At 41.8% G+C, this 19,044-nt stretch overlaps 2 protein-coding genes across 5 annotated transcripts in view; one reads left to right on the top strand and one right to left on the bottom strand.

Moving 5' to 3' along the window:
* Positions 1 to 59: 59 nt before the first annotated feature.
* RB195_016350 (uncharacterized protein) lies at positions 60 to 7,248 on the bottom strand (the record flags this gene model as incomplete). 2 transcript variants are annotated; one of them, XM_064207469.1, is made up of 22 exons in its annotated part: positions 60 to 505; positions 600 to 720; positions 2,458 to 2,581; positions 2,641 to 2,721; positions 2,828 to 2,943; positions 3,015 to 3,114; positions 3,641 to 3,753; positions 3,807 to 3,936; positions 4,084 to 4,207; positions 4,274 to 4,362; positions 4,444 to 4,534; positions 4,593 to 4,692; positions 4,756 to 4,857; positions 4,958 to 5,093; positions 5,226 to 5,301; positions 5,412 to 5,500; positions 5,790 to 5,953; positions 6,121 to 6,195; positions 6,249 to 6,410; positions 6,831 to 6,929; positions 7,095 to 7,180; positions 7,230 to 7,248. In XM_064207469.1, the coding sequence occupies 22 exons, from the start codon at positions 7,246 to 7,248 to the stop codon at positions 60 to 62; spliced, it is 2,643 nt and encodes an 880-aa protein (XP_064063349.1). The 2 variants fall into 2 exon arrangements, with proteins under 2 accessions (XP_064063349.1, XP_064063350.1); XM_064207468.1 differs by lacking the exons at positions 7,095 to 7,180; positions 7,230 to 7,248 and having other exon boundaries at positions 6,831 to 6,881.
* A 10,305-nt stretch (positions 7,249 to 17,553) lies between these two features.
* Positions 17,554 to 19,044, top strand: part of RB195_016349 (uncharacterized protein) — a gene marked incomplete at both ends in the record, with an annotated part of 36,590 nt that continues 35,099 nt past the window's right edge. For all 3 annotated transcript variants that reach the window (XM_064207467.1, XM_064207466.1, XM_064207465.1), the window contains one exon: positions 17,554 to 17,589. In XM_064207467.1, coding sequence (XP_064063346.1) covers positions 17,554 to 17,589 — 36 coding nt within the window. The remainder of the gene's footprint in view (positions 17,590 to 19,044) is intronic.

The following is a 19,044-nucleotide window of genomic DNA, read 5'->3' as shown; positions in this document are numbered from 1 at the left end:
AAATTTCTATATCTTATCTCTTCTTATAACTGTGCGAACAACTGATTATAGCTAAGCAATTAAGAACTTTCATCGGATCTAGCGATCTTCTCCTTCAGCGATCGCAACATCTTCTCTTTTGCTTCGAACGACCTCAACTTCTCCAACGGCAAGTCGCTAGTGTCGAACACACGACTTGGAACATAAGGGACATCAGGAACTGGCACTACTTCACTGATCGCTATGTTATTACTCGCAGTAGGTTCCTCTCTGCATTCCATCGCTTCGCCGTTTCGTTTCTTGCGACGTCGTCGCTCTTTCTTTATCTTCTTGGGAGCTTCCGTGAGATCTTCAATCGTCTTCTGCTCACTTCTTGTTGGTGCCGCAGGCTGTCCGTGAATCTTCTGAGCGGATTTCACAGCGCTGGCCAACATGTTCGGTTCCTCGCTCACTGGTGTTACGTTCTCCAATCGTTGACAAGCGAACATGTCATGTAACGATTGCAGCATGGATTGATGGGACACTCCTGAAAAAGAAACAGCTGTCAACAATAAAGTTAATTCAGAATCTGTCTTCGACATCTTTCTCACAGAAAGAGACAAGGATCTGGAAAAACTTGCCAATATCGGCTACTACTCTGTTGGCCAGAGGAATTCGACCGAGCAGTTGCTCTAGTGGAGGCAGCGAAGGTGAGTGATTACAAATTTGGGCAGTAAGCGAAAGGGAAGAGCTACATCGTTCCTGCAATATAGGATAACGCAAACATCTTCTGTTTTTCACACACTTTTCGGTAAACGAACACAATCAAAACAAAGAAGATACTGTATATTTAAATCTAAGGAAGAAAGTAATTGTGGTAGCGTCAGCAATTCGCAAAAAATGTCCTCAAATTTCCTTACAAAGTAGTAAGAAGGGAGTTGCATTTGATTGTTTTCTCAATATTTGCTTCTTTGTTGGATTTGCAGGGACACGTATCCATTTTGAACGCTGCAGCAACCTACTAAAATTCATTCGGGTCATTTTTACAGTCACAAGTACTGTCAAGCTGGCTGAGACCAGGTCTACAACGATCAAAAAGTCAATTGGAACTATTTTGACCAAAACATGGGAACATTGCATAATTTTAACCCGGTGCATTGGAAATTAGCGCTCGAATTCCTTGTTGTCGACAAAGTAGGAAGCTAAGTGGCTCCACGACACTTGAACACTTTATCTTTAACCTTTCACTTTAAGCATTCACCCTTTCCTTTACAACCCAAGAACAAAGAAGTTTATTTACTCACGTGTGAAGTTTCTTCTAGTCTTATATATAAGGCTGTAACATAGGTTCGTAGAGTTCAAGAAAGAAACAATTTACTTGTTATTTGAGAGCGTATGTGAACCACTATGAAAAGCTTTTTCTCCTCTACATGTCAGCTATGATGACTTTTCTCGATAATTCAAATTTAAACAATAAAACCTCACCTACAATGAAAGTTCCACCAAAACTCAGCATTTTAAACACCTACTCCCCTTTGCTTTCCATTAAAAAAGGAAGGCCGAAGCTACTGGAGGGGTCTGAGCCGTGTACAGAGAAGTCGCCGGTGAAATTACTGCTCGCAAATGATTTACAAATGAAGTCCAAGAAGAGTATAGAGCTGCCTACTCGGTAGGCATGGCAAGGGACGAGGCCTAGTCGGGCAAACCGCTGCATTTTTGCGCGAACAAAAGGAAACTCGCTTTCAGGAAACAGCTACCCACTGGAGCAAAGCTATTTCGGATGAAATTTTGTTGTGTACCGTAAATTTAAAATTAAACTTTTACCCACTACTCCATTCTGGCAACTTTTCTCTTATAGCATTGATTTCACCCAAAAAAGTAGCTGATAGCTCGACTAGGGTTTGCTCTTGTCCAGGTTCCCATACGAACAGGTACGCACTCGCTTACCCGTTTCGCAATTTTTATTTCTGGCGAGGACCATTTTTTGGCAAGGTGTCATCAACAAATTAGCCGAGAGGTGAGATGAAGTAGCAAACAATGACGGGAAATACATGACTGACAAATTTTTTCTTATAAAAAGTCTCTAGCGTATGAACCTGCTTGGGATGGGCCAACGCGTTTGACTGCAATTCGGAATCGTGGGGTTTTATGAAAATGTGGCGGTCTATACGGTAACTTGCAGAGGGCAGCCGATGTAGTCAATTCAAGTGTTGTCATAAATCGTGCAGTCTTTGCCGGACCTTTTATCGACTGCGCTACGCCCACCCCATTTGCATAACATTCAACGGGAACTCTTAACAGAAAATACTCCGCAGAATTATGTCACAGCTCAATAGATTTCTTATCAGAAGTGCTCACAAATCTGTTTCACCTCTTCTTTCCTCCAAACTCTGTGCATTAGAGGACATTGTTTCCATAAGTTATGTGAAAGAAAAGATACTTAAATGCGATGCAGCACAAAACACAAGAGACAACAAATGCATGCAGCTCTCGGCGAACCTCTTCTTGGATTGCCAAGTCGGCCTTTTCCAGTCTCTCCTCGCTAGTCAACTCAAAATGTTCCCGCCACACAGCAGACTCCATCTCCAGGTCTGAAGCAGTTTCTTCACGAACAGAAGAAGATCTGAAATTCAAGATATTTGATAGCAGCAACTTTTTTTTTGGCATTGGAAAAATTTTCACATTCTTTTCAGGAGACATGGACTGATGAGAGTTGAGTCGGTCCCGCCGGGGCTTCTTTCACGATTCGTATTTACAAGCAATCTGAAACGACCTCTTCTTTATGTTGAAAACTCTCAATAAAAGTGGGAAGAAAATAATATAAAAGTAGCTGAATATAAATGCTGAACGGAAAGAAGAAAGATGTGACCTTGTAGTGTCTTTTCGATTTGCCTTCGCATGTTTCAACCCCTTCACCGGTGTTCCTCGTTCGGCCAATTCCTCCCTCTTCTTAGCTTCCTGAACTGCTCGTCGATTTTGTTCTTCCTGAAAACATTGTGCATTAAGAAGCAACGTAAAGACGCACTATGAAGGACCAATAAGTTTGCCAGCTGCACCTTTTCTATCGCTAATATACGGCTCTCACTATTTGGCTCTATGCCAGTGATTTGCATACAAATGCTTTCCATTGGGGCTGGATCAGGAGGGTGGCATCTTCTAAATCATAACTAATTCGTCTCACTGATTTCTCCAATAAACAATCACACAAAATTTGTCAGAATTAAGAATTGTTTACTCATTTGTTCGTACTCTTATAACTAGTACTACTATTTTATTACTAGTTTCAACTGCACGTAGTAGAAGATGAAAAGCCTACCGAACCTTTTTATCACTCCGATTAATTGCTAACGGTTTTGTTTGAAGAGAGTTAGGTTAAAATCTCTTCACATCGTTTGGCTCTGCAAGTCATTGTATGGACTGCATACGCCTTGACTGCCTCTGTTCTGAATTAAAGTCAAACGCATATAGATGGAAAGGAGGGTAAATTTCAGCGCTTTCTTTTAAAATCTGCCAGTATCTTTTAGGAGGGGAATAATCACTCAGCTCATTGGTAATTGGGAACCTCTTCAAACGAGGAGTGTTCGTATGGACCAACATAATTGGTCAATGTTTCTAATTCAAAGACTTTTAATTATAATTGCTTTGTGAGATGGAGGGATCTTAGAAAATATCCGGGACCCACTTCGGATCAATAAGCGCGCTCATGTTCTCAATGCAGGCTGCATATGGTACTAATTGTTTGGCAGCGGTAAGCACATGTCGAGCTGTTTCCCTCATCGACAAACACTCTTCGACCTGAAAATAACAGATTCACCCTCAAGATCTTCTGCGGTTAAAACTTCTACTACCTTCTCTCTGTATATGATTTGCTGTCGCCTAACCCTATCGAGCTGTTCTTGCCACATTTGTTGCAGCTCAGGTTGTAGATCATTTAGGACGGCAGAATGCAAGCCTAAACGTGTCTCCACACCGGCACAACTGAAAAGCGAAGAGAAATTACCGAATAGTTAGTGAATGGAAAAATTATCACATGAAATTTATGCAAACTGAAACTCAAACAGTTTCTAAACTGAAATCCGCGCTGCTATTGTAACAAATAGATCAGTTCAATACTACTTTACTTACTCTTTTATCATCGAGTTAATAGAATTCGCCCTGATCAGACAGCGCCTCATTGTTAAGTCTCTCTGTGCTTCTTGCACTCTTTCGCCAAGTTGACCCAAGTCGATAGATAGATCTTTCAATGGCTCTGGATGTGAATTCTTCAAAAACGATCCTTACTACGAATTATGTGCACAGAAATTTCATTGGTAACCTTCAACTCTTGCAAAAATTGATCCGAAAGCTCCTGACAGATCAATCATTGTTTGAAATTTCGTCAACATTGTTGGCATTGAATGCGATCTGAAATTTCATCATAAATCAGTTATCGTTCGCAGTTCCATCTGTGCAAGCGTCTGATTTGCAGAAAAACAGCACACAAACCCTGATCGTGTTTTGAAAGACTTCATGCTTCCGCTACCTTCTTGTGATCCTTCACGTGTTACTGCTATAGGACACCAAGCTGCAGAAAGACCTAAATTTTTTCTTTAAGAAGAGCTGGGAGATTACACAAATCTACAAGTGTTATTCACCCAGGAAGGGCTCTAGAGCTCTGGCAATTTCCGTCCGTGATTCAACAGGATCTATGCTGCGAATGGTGGGAAGCTTTTTGATGGCACGTGACAAAATGGACTGAAATTCGTGAACGGAAACAATGCGGACGATTAACGATAGACCGAATCAAAAACAGCATACTTGTACTCTTTTGTTGAGCTCGCTCGATAGCTGCAAAACGTCTATAGCGGACGCTGATGAGCAAAGAATTTGAGCAGACATCAAACAAAGCCTTATCGGTCCCTGCAATTGAAACAAACTTCTAGGTATACATGAATTGGTGGTAGCTTCCACCCTTTCGCCGCTCTCTGCCTTGCTAAAGTTGGTTACCACGGAACACTACCATAACTGCGGCGATTTCTTTTATTTGTTCTTTGCATATGCGCTCTGCATCTTCTTGACTCCTTTCCAACTCTTGCGCTAGTCGATCACGTGTAGAAAGAACTGTATCATGAATTTGTTGGCACAATTGAAAAAGGCTGCAATGACGTATCTCTGTTACTTCAAGACGGATATATATAATATAATATTATATATATATATATATATATATATATATATATAACCAAAATAACCATGAACAACAACTAGGACAAGCGCCAAATACCAACTTTTCTTTAGCTGTTCGATAACTCTTATTTTGCTCGGCCAGCATTCGCTCCCGAACTTCCAGTTCCTCTCGTTTCCCTTCCTGCAAGCCAATAAAGAGGAATAGAAGTAGAACGAAAACAGATAATTAGTTGCAGGCACTCTAGCGACGAGATTACCTTTATTCTTCTACGTGGAATAAATGGAACGTGCCTGATAGAGTCTTAGTTTCATCGCCCACTTCTCTATTTTCTCCATACAGGTCTTATGACCAACATCAACAGAGACGAAGTAATGTCTAGGGAAGACAATCATTTATTAAAAGCACATAAATGCAAGGATACCCGTAAAAGTATAAACAATAACATGACCGCCACTCTCCAAAGTACGGTAGAGAACGGCCATTAAAACCACCATTTCTTTTCTTGAAAATGAGCAAACACTGACAGAAGAAACTTGAAGAAACTTAATTCACCTAACTATTATAGAATGCTCAAGTTCGAGACATATGTAATATGTTATATTATGTGTTGAACGTTCAACAAGAGATAAATTAGCACTAATAAAAAAAAGAATGCAGAATATACCTATCATCAGGAGGACGATCGTTGAAGCACTGAATGCATGCCAAGCGTTTCTGATCAGTACAGTAAAGAATATACGGTTCGGAATGTTGTGGGCATGAAACGCTACCACGCACACGTGCTGAATCTTCAGCAAGCACGACGCGATGACAGGCGAACATCCTAGCCTGGATGTACGAAAAAATCAAAAAAAGAGAAAACCGGAAAACTTCACTAACCAACAGGACAAGTGTACTAATTAGTCATCTTCAAATCACTATGCAGCATCTGTGTCGGGGCTCCCCACACATGCGGATAGTAAACATAATTTACAGTTAGCTGGAGTCGACTTCACCTTGTGTGTAACTGCTCTGCACTCGTGACACAACGCTTGCTGGCAAGTTTCACAAAAATACATAGGTTGTTTCGTCTGTAACAGCTAGAATCAACACAGAAGTTAATTATTAAACGAAAGAACATGACCTGCTCGCAATTTGCACACATTTCAGTGGTTTCATGTGCGGTTTCTATAAGGAACTCTGCTAATGGGTCCGGAGAACCGCAACTGGTACTGCTCGAACAACATGGCGAACAGTTGGCGCAGACGGAATGCAAACATGGCAAAATATGGGGTGATGAGAGCTCCTGAAGATTTCTCTATAGGCTAGTATTGAACGAGAATTATTATTATTATTACTGCTATGTTCCTATGTTATTATTCCTATTCCTATATTCGCTCAGCATATAGCGATGTCTGGGGATTTCATCTTAGTGACAGTGCACTGACCTTAATGCTCCTTCCCCTTTCTTTTACTATAAATATACTCTTCAACTGCAAAAGTTTAGCCTTCCAAACTGACAAAAATGTTCACCACCGCACATTTTTTACTTTTCACCGCAGATACATAAAACACGCTGTTTCGAAGCGTGTCTTTGTCTGTCCTTTTTCATTCGTTTCAGAGATGACTCACGGTTACTATTTTATGAGCTGGGAAGAGAAAGTATCTGTAAAAGGTGGACCTAGAAATTCAACTTTGCGTAATTAAGATAGAGTTCCAGACGAACCTTTCCGCAAACATTGCAATCAAGCGGACTATTCTCCATCTCGAGATTCATATAAATCCATATATGGTATATAGAGATTAAAGGATGTGCAAATGGCTTCTGCAATCAGAAAAAAAAAATCGGTTTGACTGACGCCATCCTCAACAGAAATGGAACGAAGATCACATTGAAAAAATAACTAAATGTCCTCAAGGCTAGCACCCAAAAATTCTGGAGTAGGTTTAAAGGCAGCGTATCACGATTTTGACGTAGTACGGTGCCCACAGCGAAGGCGTAGTAGATTGCGAGATTGCGGGATCCAGCGTGGTTCCGTGCATTTTTCTCTGATACTAATCGTCGTAAAAAGCGTCCTGAAAGACTCCGTTTTTTCAAACGACGATTTCAGTTGCAACGCGCCACCTTTGTTTACTAGCCGCATCCAAATGCGAGCGGTCGAGATTCAGAGATGTCATCTCTCCAGCTTATTCAAGTAAAACCAATGAGTATGCTGCTGAGGGCACCGGAATGGGTACGTGTAAAGATGGTCCCAGTGGATCATACCTCGGCAGAGCAACTAGCGAAGGTGCGTATCCTAAAAAGATTAACCTTTGTTGCTACCTAAATAGCCGGCTCTGCTTACTCACCGCTAATCATACGCCGCATCACCGGCTAGGATATAATTCATGAACTACTAAACTGTTTTTTGTGATTGAAGTGAACTTATAATCGCACCAGAAGCAAGAGAAATCCTTACGTGAAATATGAGATGATGTATCGAATAGGTTCAAATTATAGTAGGGTCAAAACGACATGAAGCACGGTGTTTTCCATAAGCGGCTGCGCACGAAGCGGCGCGATGGAAAAAGCGGTGGGAATCGAGATGGGATCGTCACAAACTGCAGCAATGAACGGTGGTAGCAAGGATCCCCACTCGATCCTAACCGCTATGCTCGAACGCATCGCTTCGAGCGCAACCGCTTACGTAAATGCGCGCTTCATGTCGTTTCGACTCTACTATACGTACATGAAAATTTTTTCGATAAAAATGGAACATTCCAGCTTTCAAAAATAACGGGAATGAGGACTATCGTTATCCTATAAGTTCCAATCCTTTTTGTAGCCTAATTTATTTCCAGACAGTGACTTTCTGCATCTCTGACCTCTTGGAACTTACAGGAAGAAAGAGAGTTCAACTTTGACAAGATTTCTAGATTTCCTGAAGGTAATTTTTAGACAAGCTCACTCCATTTTTTTATTAGAACACCATACAAAATCCCATCTACTTCTATCTAACTCTATTATTCTTTGGGCTATTCGGTAATTTCGACAACTCACACCACTCTTCTTTGCATATTTCTCATAACTGTATAGTTCTTTGCGTCTCTATGGCCAGAAGAACATCTAAGACGGTTGTCTATGTGAACGACTGCGCGCTCCAGTTGAACTCCTTGTAGAAAATAGTGCGCCAGAACGCCCGAAGCCGTATCTTTCGGGCCGTTTTTTACGGTAATTAGGAAGAAATGGACGGAATCACTCTCCTCCCCATAATCTACTATGCCGTATACGAATACTCCAACTGAAATCCGTACCACCTCAGATTCGTGTAGTGATGCTTGTAATGTCTTGGAGGCATTCGCAGAGAATCCGCCGGGACCTTCTTTACCGTTCCCCCGTTCGGAACCTATACACAGAGGAGTATTCTAACGTGCATCGTAAGAATTAAAGCTGTTCCCACGGCGTGTTTTTCAATGACAATTAAGAAAGATGAGATGAACCACGCGGAGTTCCGTACTACTAGTCTAACTCGGGTAAAACGTAGTTGGAAAAAGGTCATTGGCATCTCTATTTCTGGATGTAAGTAACTGAATAATTCTGGGCCCTAAGACCTGAGCATTATTTTTGAAGGATTCATGATATGTAAGCTAAAGTTACTGTGAAAAAAAAGTAAGATAGACTCTCCAGAAATAAAGGCGCCACCGACTGCCCGCTCACTTCCCAACTACATTTTCCTCTCGAACTCTACGCTTTCGCCGTTAGTTCTGCACCAGGTCAAAATTGTGATATGGTGCCTTTAAGATATCGCAAGCATAACGCTGTGGCACATAAACTCGATAAATTAGCACGTGAACCACTCCCACAATTCACAGCACATCGAAATGGAGCACAAAATACTAATCAGGCCAGGATTACAGCGCGAAATGGCAGTACATGGTAAGTTTGAAGCGAAAATATGAACGAGAAACGAAGAAGATTGAGCAGCGCTCGTGCGAAAGTGTGATATCGATTGATCAAGCAGGCCGCAAGTTGGAGTGCATCCGGGTGAAGTGGCGTCTCTGCGGTTTGTACAAATATTCGCCCACATAATATCACAATAATCTGGAAATTTTATCAATTGAGATTCGTCCTATTAGCAACAATAGTGGTGCTTATGACAAGTGGGGAGGGAAGGGGAAAATGGCCAGAATGGCCGCCTGAGCAGGTTTTCTGGGGTCTGAGCCACCAAACAGTGCTGGTTGATTCAGTAATTATAGTAGGCACAGAACCAAACGAAGCACGGCACAGTTGTGTTAGCGGTGTTCGAATCGTGTCGGGACCCCGCTGCAGTTCGCGATGGTCCCACCTCGATTCCGACTTTTCTATACGTTAATTAGCATAATTACCTTAATTGGCCAATTATCAATGTTTTGTAAAAATTAGAACTTAGTGCGTGGAATAACTTTTATTTTCACTGATTCGTATTAACAAAGTCGTGGCCTCAAAGACGAATAGGAGGGTTGAGTGTATATTTTTACATTTTTTTTTACCTTTATAAAACTGATTTATGAAATCCCCTAAAGAAAAGGAATGATTCACAGCTGTCTGCTTCTACAACTCCTAGAGGAGATGTTAGCTATGGAACTGTCACTTCCAAAGGATTACCTAGAAATGATCGCCCTACTGGTCACCTTTCAGTCCATGTTGGAAGAGAATTTTAGCCCTGAAGTGAGACCAGATGCTTCCAAAACGTATCGTCTGTACTCCTGTGACAAAGTTTGCAGAGTGGTTGACCATCTCGTGGGAGTAGCGAGGTTCGTCTGGCTGTTGCAACCTCTAAGTATGTCGGCACCGACAACACATAACACCTTTCGTTAGCACATACTTCTGGATAATAGCATCGAGGTTTCGCAAGGCTGCCTTCGGCCGTAATATCCACGAAAACAAGCTTCGTTCCTGAACACCCCCAACGGGTTAGTGCTTACGAACGATGCGGCTCACATTGTACTTGCGATGCACGATGTAGGTTCCATCGACCTGAGTTACTGAGTTAAGCTATCCGATTTGTGTAAAATTAGTGTTGCAGTCAAAAAGCATATCGCTAAACCACTGAGTCCACTAAACAATGCTTGTATTCTTGCTTCTCTTGTTTATTTACTCAGTTAATCCTCTAATCCGTAGGGTTGCCGCTATTGCTTCTACTGGTGTACGCTTTGCAGTGTTTACTGTTTACTTACAGAAAACTCCATTTCTTTGGTCAATGTCGAACTCGAACGGATCCGTGGCTTCGCTTCAGCGCGAATAAGTATTTTTCGAGCAGCACTTGATCCCATTTTGACACAGGTAATTCTCCACGTCTTTATCAAAGATTAATCTAAAGAACTCAAATAATATGAGCGGGTGTTTTTGTTCATATAGTTGGATTCGAACGATTTTGGCGGTTCTGTAGGTGGTTGCTCGTTCGCTCTACTTGCGACATTCATATCTAAATCTGGACTCCATCACTCATATGGATGGGAACCTAAGTGCTCCAAAACACTCGCGTTTCTAGATTTTCGAATTCCGCAGCCTTCCTGTTCTCTCCCAACTAGTGAGAAGGACTTTACAATTTCCAGAATCTTCGAAGGGATATCGCGCTCAATCGTTTCAACATGAATCATCGTCAATTAGTCATACAAAGTCCAACAAAACAAAACAACTTCTTCGTTGCATCCCGAAAAAAATAGGATATCCATGTCATTCACTGTTTGTTCACTTTCATCTTCAGCTATCGTTCGCATTATTGCAGTATTTGCTCAATAACGATTGATCGCGTTTCAATCTTCCCCGTTAAATTTTCGTATTTTAAAGATATTTACGACAAAATAGTAGTTTTTCGCAATAATTTAGTGGACAACTACTTACACTAATAGTATGACTGAAGTGAGTATAGTCTTCTTCACTTCATTATATTTCTACTACCCGGTGCAGCCAAGTTGACTAAGGTGGACCATATTCTATCAAATTGTTCAATTCGAGAAAGATAGCCATAATAAGGAAAAATGAATGTTCTTTTAAATGAGAAATTAGAGCAGCGTTTATTCACAACTGGTAAGCAGCTCCGCAAATCATACAGACTTCAGCTTCTTCTAAGAGAATGTGTTGTCAATCAAAACTTCTACTGTTGTCGCAAGTTTCGATATTAATTCATGTCGAGTTTACTGTATCATCTATTATGTGAAGGTTATTGTAACTAGTATTATATACTGTACAACTGCTTCGCCATCAAGACAACCTACAAATTGTAACGAACTGCATTTGTGGATTTCGTTACTTTTTCATTTAATCTTGTTCGGCAAAGTTAGCAAGTGGTTCAATAGAACATCTTTTTAGCTGCTGTTATCTCAATACTGTTTTCCTTTGCCTTTCCGGATCTTAAGAAAAAGAATCTTAGGAATGCAGATGAAATAATTTACCAGTTGCTTCTCGATCGCCCCGGCAAACGTAACTAACGGCTGCTGCAAGTGTCAGCATTTTTTTCTCTTGGCAGTTTTATAAAGTGCATATAAAGGATAAAGGACAAAGCGTCTGGCTGCAGTCAATCTGCCTGGAATGCGTTGACGAGTGCAACCTCACTTCAGAATCACTCGAGATTTATGACACGTGCCTTTTCTGCACAATATAGTAGGATCAAAACGACATGAAGCACGTACGCAATTACGTACGCGGCTTCTCTCGAGCGTAGTGGTTAGGTGCGTGGTGAAACCTTTGCTGACACCACTCGTCGTTGCAGTTTGCGACGGTCGCAACTCGGTCCCAACTGCTGGCTCCACTGTGCCGTTTTGGGCGCGTACGCGAATGCACCGCAACTACACTCATCATTCATCATTGACCCGACTATACATTGCGAAAGGTAGTCGATGTAGTGTGTTTGTCAGTGTTTCATCGTTCCAGGCTGACTAATTCGTTACCAATTTGTCGATACTTAATAATTAAACGATTGGTTAACGTATGACGGTCCCGAACCATCGAACGTACAGACGTTAGCGAACCTCTTAGCAACTGCGCTACATTAAAGTCATTAGTCTCATTAAAGGCAGCATACCAAGAATCTGACGTGGTATGGATTTTCCATGGGGAACCATTTCTTACGAGAATCACGGAGAGATGAGCGGAACCACGTGGTTTTCTACAATATACAACCCCATATAGAAGATTTCCATGAAAGAATCCATACCTCGTCAGATTCATTGTGTGGTGCCTTTAAAATAGATATAAAGTGTAAGCGAATCCTTCTAAAGGCAGCATACCACAAATACGTACGGACGTAGTGAGGAAATCCCCAGTAAAACCTAAAGATAGGGTTGCGGACTTCCGGATCCGGTGTAGTTCCGTTCATCCCTCAGTAATAAAAACGAGGCAGTATGATTGGTCCTCTATGTATACGTTCCGGTCTCTTCAGCAGCCTATCATTTGTTTCACATGAATAGCGCGTTGCAGCGGAAATTGTTTAAAACGATTAGGAAGTGTTGTGCGTAACTATCCAGTATCCCGCAACCTACAACCTCATCTCTAGCTTTTCCCGCGAATTCTCTCATCACGTCATATTCGTAGTATGCTGCATTTAAAGGCTTTAATTTTCGGAGACTTTTTATTTGTATCCGTTAAGCTTTTCGATGCCATTTCTGTCGCTTTGTTGATTAGGAAAAAAAACTCGCAGATGATGCTGCATTTTAGCGGGTGTAGCGCAGTCGGTAAGGGGTTCGGCCGTGACTGTACGGATAGATCGTTGGTTGGAGGGAACCTTTCATCATTTCGAGGTCAATAAATTGTTACCAGTCCTGTCTGGAAGGATAATAACGCTGTCTCGACACGTCGGCTAGCCCCGTAAGCCCTCGTATGACTAACAGGTGTTCATAAATCTCAAACAGTTCTGATTCAGAATCGAACGCACAGGTGCATAGGGATTGATCAGTGCTGTGCACTTTATCCTTTTGCTACTCAGTCTCGGAAATTTCACTGAAGACTACCATTAATTGGACGTTAATTTTTCTTTCTAAACCTAGTAGATCCCACTGGCTTAGTTATCCTGGATGTCAGTTCTGCGAAGTGTTAGATCAGAAGGCGTCGTCAAAATACGTAAAAGTAGTAAATGTTCAGTAATGATGAGTTTCATCATTTTGTCAGCGTTTACTTAAGATTTTCTCATTTTTGGTGTGAAAATCTGCTTCGGTGTTCGTGGTGTTGTTTAGTCCCTTGTGCAAGGTTCTTTGACATTTAATTATTTATTTAAAAAATAAACAAGATGGAACAGAGCTCACTAGAATTTCGCCTGAATTTTACACAACAAGACTGGCCCTTCAAAGCATAAAAGGTGGTGGGTTGGCAGGTCATTCTCCTGCAGGAGAAGGTGAGATATCCTCACGCGAGATCCTTTTTCCAGACCCAGAACGCTACGGTAGATAAAGGGATACCAGGGTTTGGGTGACCAACTTAACGTCGAACGGAGGAATCTGTCAGGGACCCGTCAGGGATATGGTGGCATACACTGGAGATGTAAAATTCGTCTTTTACTCTAAACGTCCAGGATATATAGCAGTGTGGAGTTCTCGACGTTTTCTCAAACACGACAAGATTATTGTACCGTCGAGAGAGAAGTGTCGGAACAGTAACAGAGCCTTGACAAAAGTCACAATGGCCCAACCGTATACTCCTGATAAGGCTCTACATTACTCATATTTTAAGGACGCGTAGGAATGGCAAGCATTTCAGAATTACAGCGGGATCTCAAGCAGCCCACATGATTTGCGCGACGCAGCGCTCGCTTGGCGGCCGCAGCGGCTCCCCCGCAGATCGTCTGTCAGCGATCTTCCGCAGCTGTTTTCATCGAGACAAGGGTAGAAATAGTCATTGATCATCGTTTCCGCGGAAAATGTGGCTAGGATGAGGGCACTGAACCGCGCTCTTCTTTCTGGAAGCTCTATCTTCCTTTTTTCTCTTAGCTACTTTAGCGTACATGCCATAGATCGCTGAGATGCTGAGATTAATGCTTAGGTCTTCGGGCCCTCACCGACTTAGATATTTACTCCCAGAAACAAGAGCGCGGTTGAGCGGAACCCCCTCCCCCTTCCAAACAGCACTTTAATCTTGTTCCCAACCTAATCGACGTTGATTTTTTTTCTCTAAGCATCTATTTGGGTTTTTTCGAGCCGGTTTAGAATGTCTCATCGTTCTTAGGTTTTTTGATTTCGTTGCGATGTGACTCAGCAGTTGCACGGTGCTCCATCTTAGTAATAGGGATTTATCAGTTCTTCAGTTCTTCTTCATAGATTCAGTAATATATCGGATTATTTCACCTGTTTCTTTGGACTTCTTGCATGTGCTATAGAAAATTTCACTAGTTTTGTTATAATATTTATAATAATATAATATATATATATAATATAATATTGTTATAATATAATATTGCGTTTTGACCATTCCAAAAATCAAGAAAAAAATTATTTTGAACATGTTGATTGTCCATAAGAATTGCGACGTGAATTGGGTTGTTAGTGCAAACAAAAGAAACAAACAAACTGCAAACAAAAGGAATCGGTCATCCTTGTCCTTGTCTTCAGATTTGTTAGAATGAGTCGCGTCGGATAGCGTGCACCACTTTGATGAGAGTTTCGCAACGAAATTCTGCGCTCAAAACGTTCAAAACGCCGCAGACGCTTCCTCTGAATCATCAATGTAGGTCTCTTCTCCCATCATTTCGAAGATTCTTCTTTTCATCATAGCCACATTTTCTTCCCATTACACAGCGGCAATTGCTTTTCTCAGACTTCATTTTCGGAAAGTGTTTCCCATGTTTTCTTGCCATCCAGCAACCCAGACTTGCAAGGGGAGCAGCTCATTTTTATCTGAAGATTTCTTGATTGTTTCTTTTTTTTTCTGTAGTCCCGTTAAAGCTCCAATGAAGAAATCCGCCTATACATATTTCTTTCGCGTTAACAGTAGAAAAAAAAGCAATCAATAATGAGAAATTCTATGTTACAATATAATATATGTTTTACATCAGAATTTTGCATTCAACAACTTGCAAATATATTATAATATATATATATATATATATATATATATATCACTTCCAAATTTTGATTTTTGACTTCAAAAGAAAATCGAAACACTCAAAACTGCTCAAGATTTTCTTGATGAGAGATGCTATCAAATTCTTATGCTATAGAACACATTCTCTTTTTTCTACCAAGTGATTGCTTCTGCTTTGGGGTTGAGCGCTAGGATATTCTCTCCGTTGAGTCACGTGTTCCTCTTCGTTTCTCAGCTGCTAACCACCGTTTCGACACTCACTTGGCAAGCTGTTAAAACAAAGCAGGTCCATCATTGCCACTTTGAATGTCTGAGCAGCAGCTCAACATTGCAGTTTTATGTTTATTCCGAAACTTTAGTTATATTGCAGCTTTAGTTGTGCTATAATCCTTTACTGCAAAGGGATGACAGCGGTCCTGTAGTAGACGACGGCTAAGATGTTGGAGACCGCACGTTTTCTAAACGTTTTTCTAAACGTAATTTTTATTACGTTTTTCTAAACGTAATAAAAATTCGTTTAGAAACGCAAAATATTTTCACTTGTATACAATTTTTGTTTGCATCTGGCTTTGTAACGCTTTCAAAGTCACTTCACTGTGTGAATATTCATTATGCTCGTTGATACATACGTGTCCATCCAGCGGCCATTTTTTTGGCTGCCGGTTTCATTCAGATGAACTTTAGTTCTTACTGTCGGTTTGACCAGCCTCTTTCAGTCCAGATTCGTCAATATTTCTGAGTAGTCGCACTGCTTTCTTTGTGTGCATACACTCAACAAAATGATGGTGCAAAGATTTTTTTACATCTCGAACGCCGAGTCGAGCGCCCCAATACACGAGGTCTTCATATAAGAATGTTTGTACAAATATGAAAAAGCGGCGTTTGGTGGTGTTTCTTTGCGACTGTACAGAGAAGTGTGCCTCACATTTGCGACGAAGCCACCATCTACGAACAATATCCAAGCAATTGTTGGAATCTAATTTTTGAACTGGAACTTTTAACTTTCTAGGTAATGATTTGATGTTTCGACGATATCGCTTCCGTCTGGTTATAATGGCAGGTTAAAGGCAGCATACCACGAATCTGAGGTGGTGCGGATTTCAGGTGGAGCATCCGTACACGGTGTCGTAGATTATGGAGACGCTCCACCCCTTACGCCGCCTCCGCCCTGCGATTCGCCGAAAATCATTTCGGACAGCCCCGACAGGCAGTAAGGGACTCTACGCGTGCAAGGGTGGCGCGCTGCAACAGAAAACATCGTACAAAACAGCATTCAGGGGCCGGCTGCTTGCAGTAATTCAGGGAGAGATGAGCGCACCCCGGTCTCCATAATCTACGACCCCGTATGCGGATACTCCACCTAAAATCCGTATCGCACCAGATTCGTGGTATGCTGCCTTTAAGTCGGCTTCTCCTTATCAGTCGTTTCGATTCAGTTGCGCTCATAGGTGAAGCTTTTTGGGTCGCAACCTTCTTACTCTGAGGCGACATGGTGGTGTGCGTAGATGAAATGTGTTCTTTCGTAAAGATCTCCCTCATAAGTGGAGATAGTCTGGTCGACGTGAGCAGGAGTGCCACTTTGTGATGAGTAGGCGAGAATGAAAAAAGGCAAACTACGTAGTGCGATATTTTGCCACAGATGAGCGATTCGGAGTGGAACAGTCCAGTAAATACGCCGCGGTCCCAACGGAAATTCAAACATCCGATTTACTGGACTCAACTTGGAATCAACGCATCCCCACCTATTCTTGGAGGAGGGTGGTGAGGAAGAGATGCCGTTTTCATGCAGCCTCGATGCAGCATTCATTCAATATGATTAAGCTTACGTCTTTAATGCGAATTCAAACTACAGTGATGCGCCTATTTCTCAGTTTCTTGAGATTTTTGTCCCGAAAAAATCATCGTTCAGTTTTTGACAACTGAACAGTAGCAGTTATAAAAACATGTAGTGGAGAATACTAATACTAGAGACTATGTAAGTAAAAATAGTTAGAGGTGTCATCAAAAAGAAGTAATAATAGTTAGAGGTGTCATCAAAAAGCTTATGTATTTGCCTACAAATGGAATGACTGAAACTTCCTAGTAAACTACTCGACTTTTCTGCTATCCATAATCGATAAGAATTTGCGTTCTTCGTTGTCTTTGGGAATTACATTCGTGGACAGCTCCAACTGCTTCCTGACTCATTTAGTTCTAAATTCTAGAAGGATCTAGTAAACATCAAGTTTGGCTCAAGTTTCCAAAAAAAAATGATGAACGCTTCCTTATAGTTAAACATCGTGTTTCCATAAATCGTCAGCTCCATTGATCCTCTGTTGATTTTTGTTCAGATGGCTATTTTCAACTACCAAAAAAAGTAAAAGAGTATTTATTTCAGTGATTCGCTCTCGTCGAGTAATTCAAACCGGATCACTGAGAGATGGACAACAACACGCCTCCACCACCAATTATGCGGGTGAGCTGTTCTTACTGGGTATTTGATAGAACGAAGAGAAAGCACATAAGAAGTTATGTGCTAAATATTTGCTCCGATGCACGAACCAAAGGTTGTTGATGTCGTGGGATCAAAGTATACTCACTGAAAGAACTGTCAGTTCTCATTCAATTTATGAGGATAATTCCTATCAAGACATTAACATAGAGATCCTTAATTCAAGAGCTCGCTCCAAGACAACAGCTGGTTATACTTCCATAGCATACTGTGGATCAGCGGAAAATAGAGTGCGCAGCGGAAAAGAGAGAGTACGGCGGGAATGGTCCAACAAATACATAAAATAAAGTAAGTGGGAAAGGAAGTGGGTGGAGAAACATGGCGGATGCTGACGGACAGCGGGAAAGATATAGTCTACAACAGCTGCAGATCAAGTGCAGGAATATTGTCTCCAACCTTCCACATCTCGAAATCTGCTCACCTTTTCTGGTAGTCGTTATTTAAAGGCATCACCCCACGAATCTGAGGTGGTGCAGATTTCAGGTGGAGTGTTCGTATATGGGATGGGAGACTACGAAGAGGGGGGTGATTCCGTCTATTTCTTCCTAATTGCCGTAAAAAAACGGCCCGGAAGATACGGCTTCATTCGTTTTGGCGCACCATTTTGTACAAGTGGTTCGATTGGAGCGCGCCAGTCTTCTGCGGCGCCGCATCTTCCGGGCCGTTTTTTACGGCAATTAGCAAGAAGTGGACGGAATCACCTCCCTCTCCGTAGTCTCCCATCCCGTATACGAATACTCCACCTGAAATCTGCACCACCTCAGATTCGTGGGGTGATGCCTTTAATTTGGGCATGCAGGTTACTTCAGATCGCAAAACAGTCCTTCGCACAATCAATGTATTGTCGGTGAATAACGGTCTGCAACTATCGCAAATACCCCAACGTGAATGTAATTGTGGTGTTGTACCTAGTAGGATACATAGTCAAACAGAGCAAAAAGCGGAAAGATGGTCAGCTAGGGAAAGGTGAACAACGAGAATTCGTGAATATTATCATATTGTAAAATGAAGTGCTAATTTGCTTGGGTGCCCGACGCAAATTCCCGTGAACACCCAAAAATAATGTCTTTTAATGAGCTACGTAATTAAACTCCTCACTGCAAGCTGTCGATTGACCGCGCCTCTTTACGGTCTTCCGGACCGATCACCCTGACTCACTTGAATGTCCCCAGTCACGTGAATGCAGGCTTTTCGCCGGACCGAGGTGCGGGTTACAACGATGTTATGAGTCAGTCCTGACGCAACAGAAACAGGGAGTCCGTCCCCTAAATCCACCTGCGTCTAAAGGCAGGCACAAACGTTTTGTCCGCGATTAGCCCCCTATCCGCCATCTGAGGACTAACTGGCTGTTGTCCCTCCAGTGAGGGAGATCCGTGGTTCGAAGCCGATACAAACCATTATACGTAAAAAAGGAAAAAT

This window comes from Necator americanus, chromosome V, assembly GCF_031761385.1.
Source record: "Necator americanus strain Aroian chromosome V, whole genome shotgun sequence".
NCBI classification, from domain to species: Eukaryota; Metazoa; Nematoda; class Chromadorea; order Rhabditida; family Ancylostomatidae; genus Necator; species Necator americanus.
The sequence above is the reverse complement of the archived record's forward strand: the minus strand, read 5'-3'. Positions and strand labels throughout refer to the sequence as shown.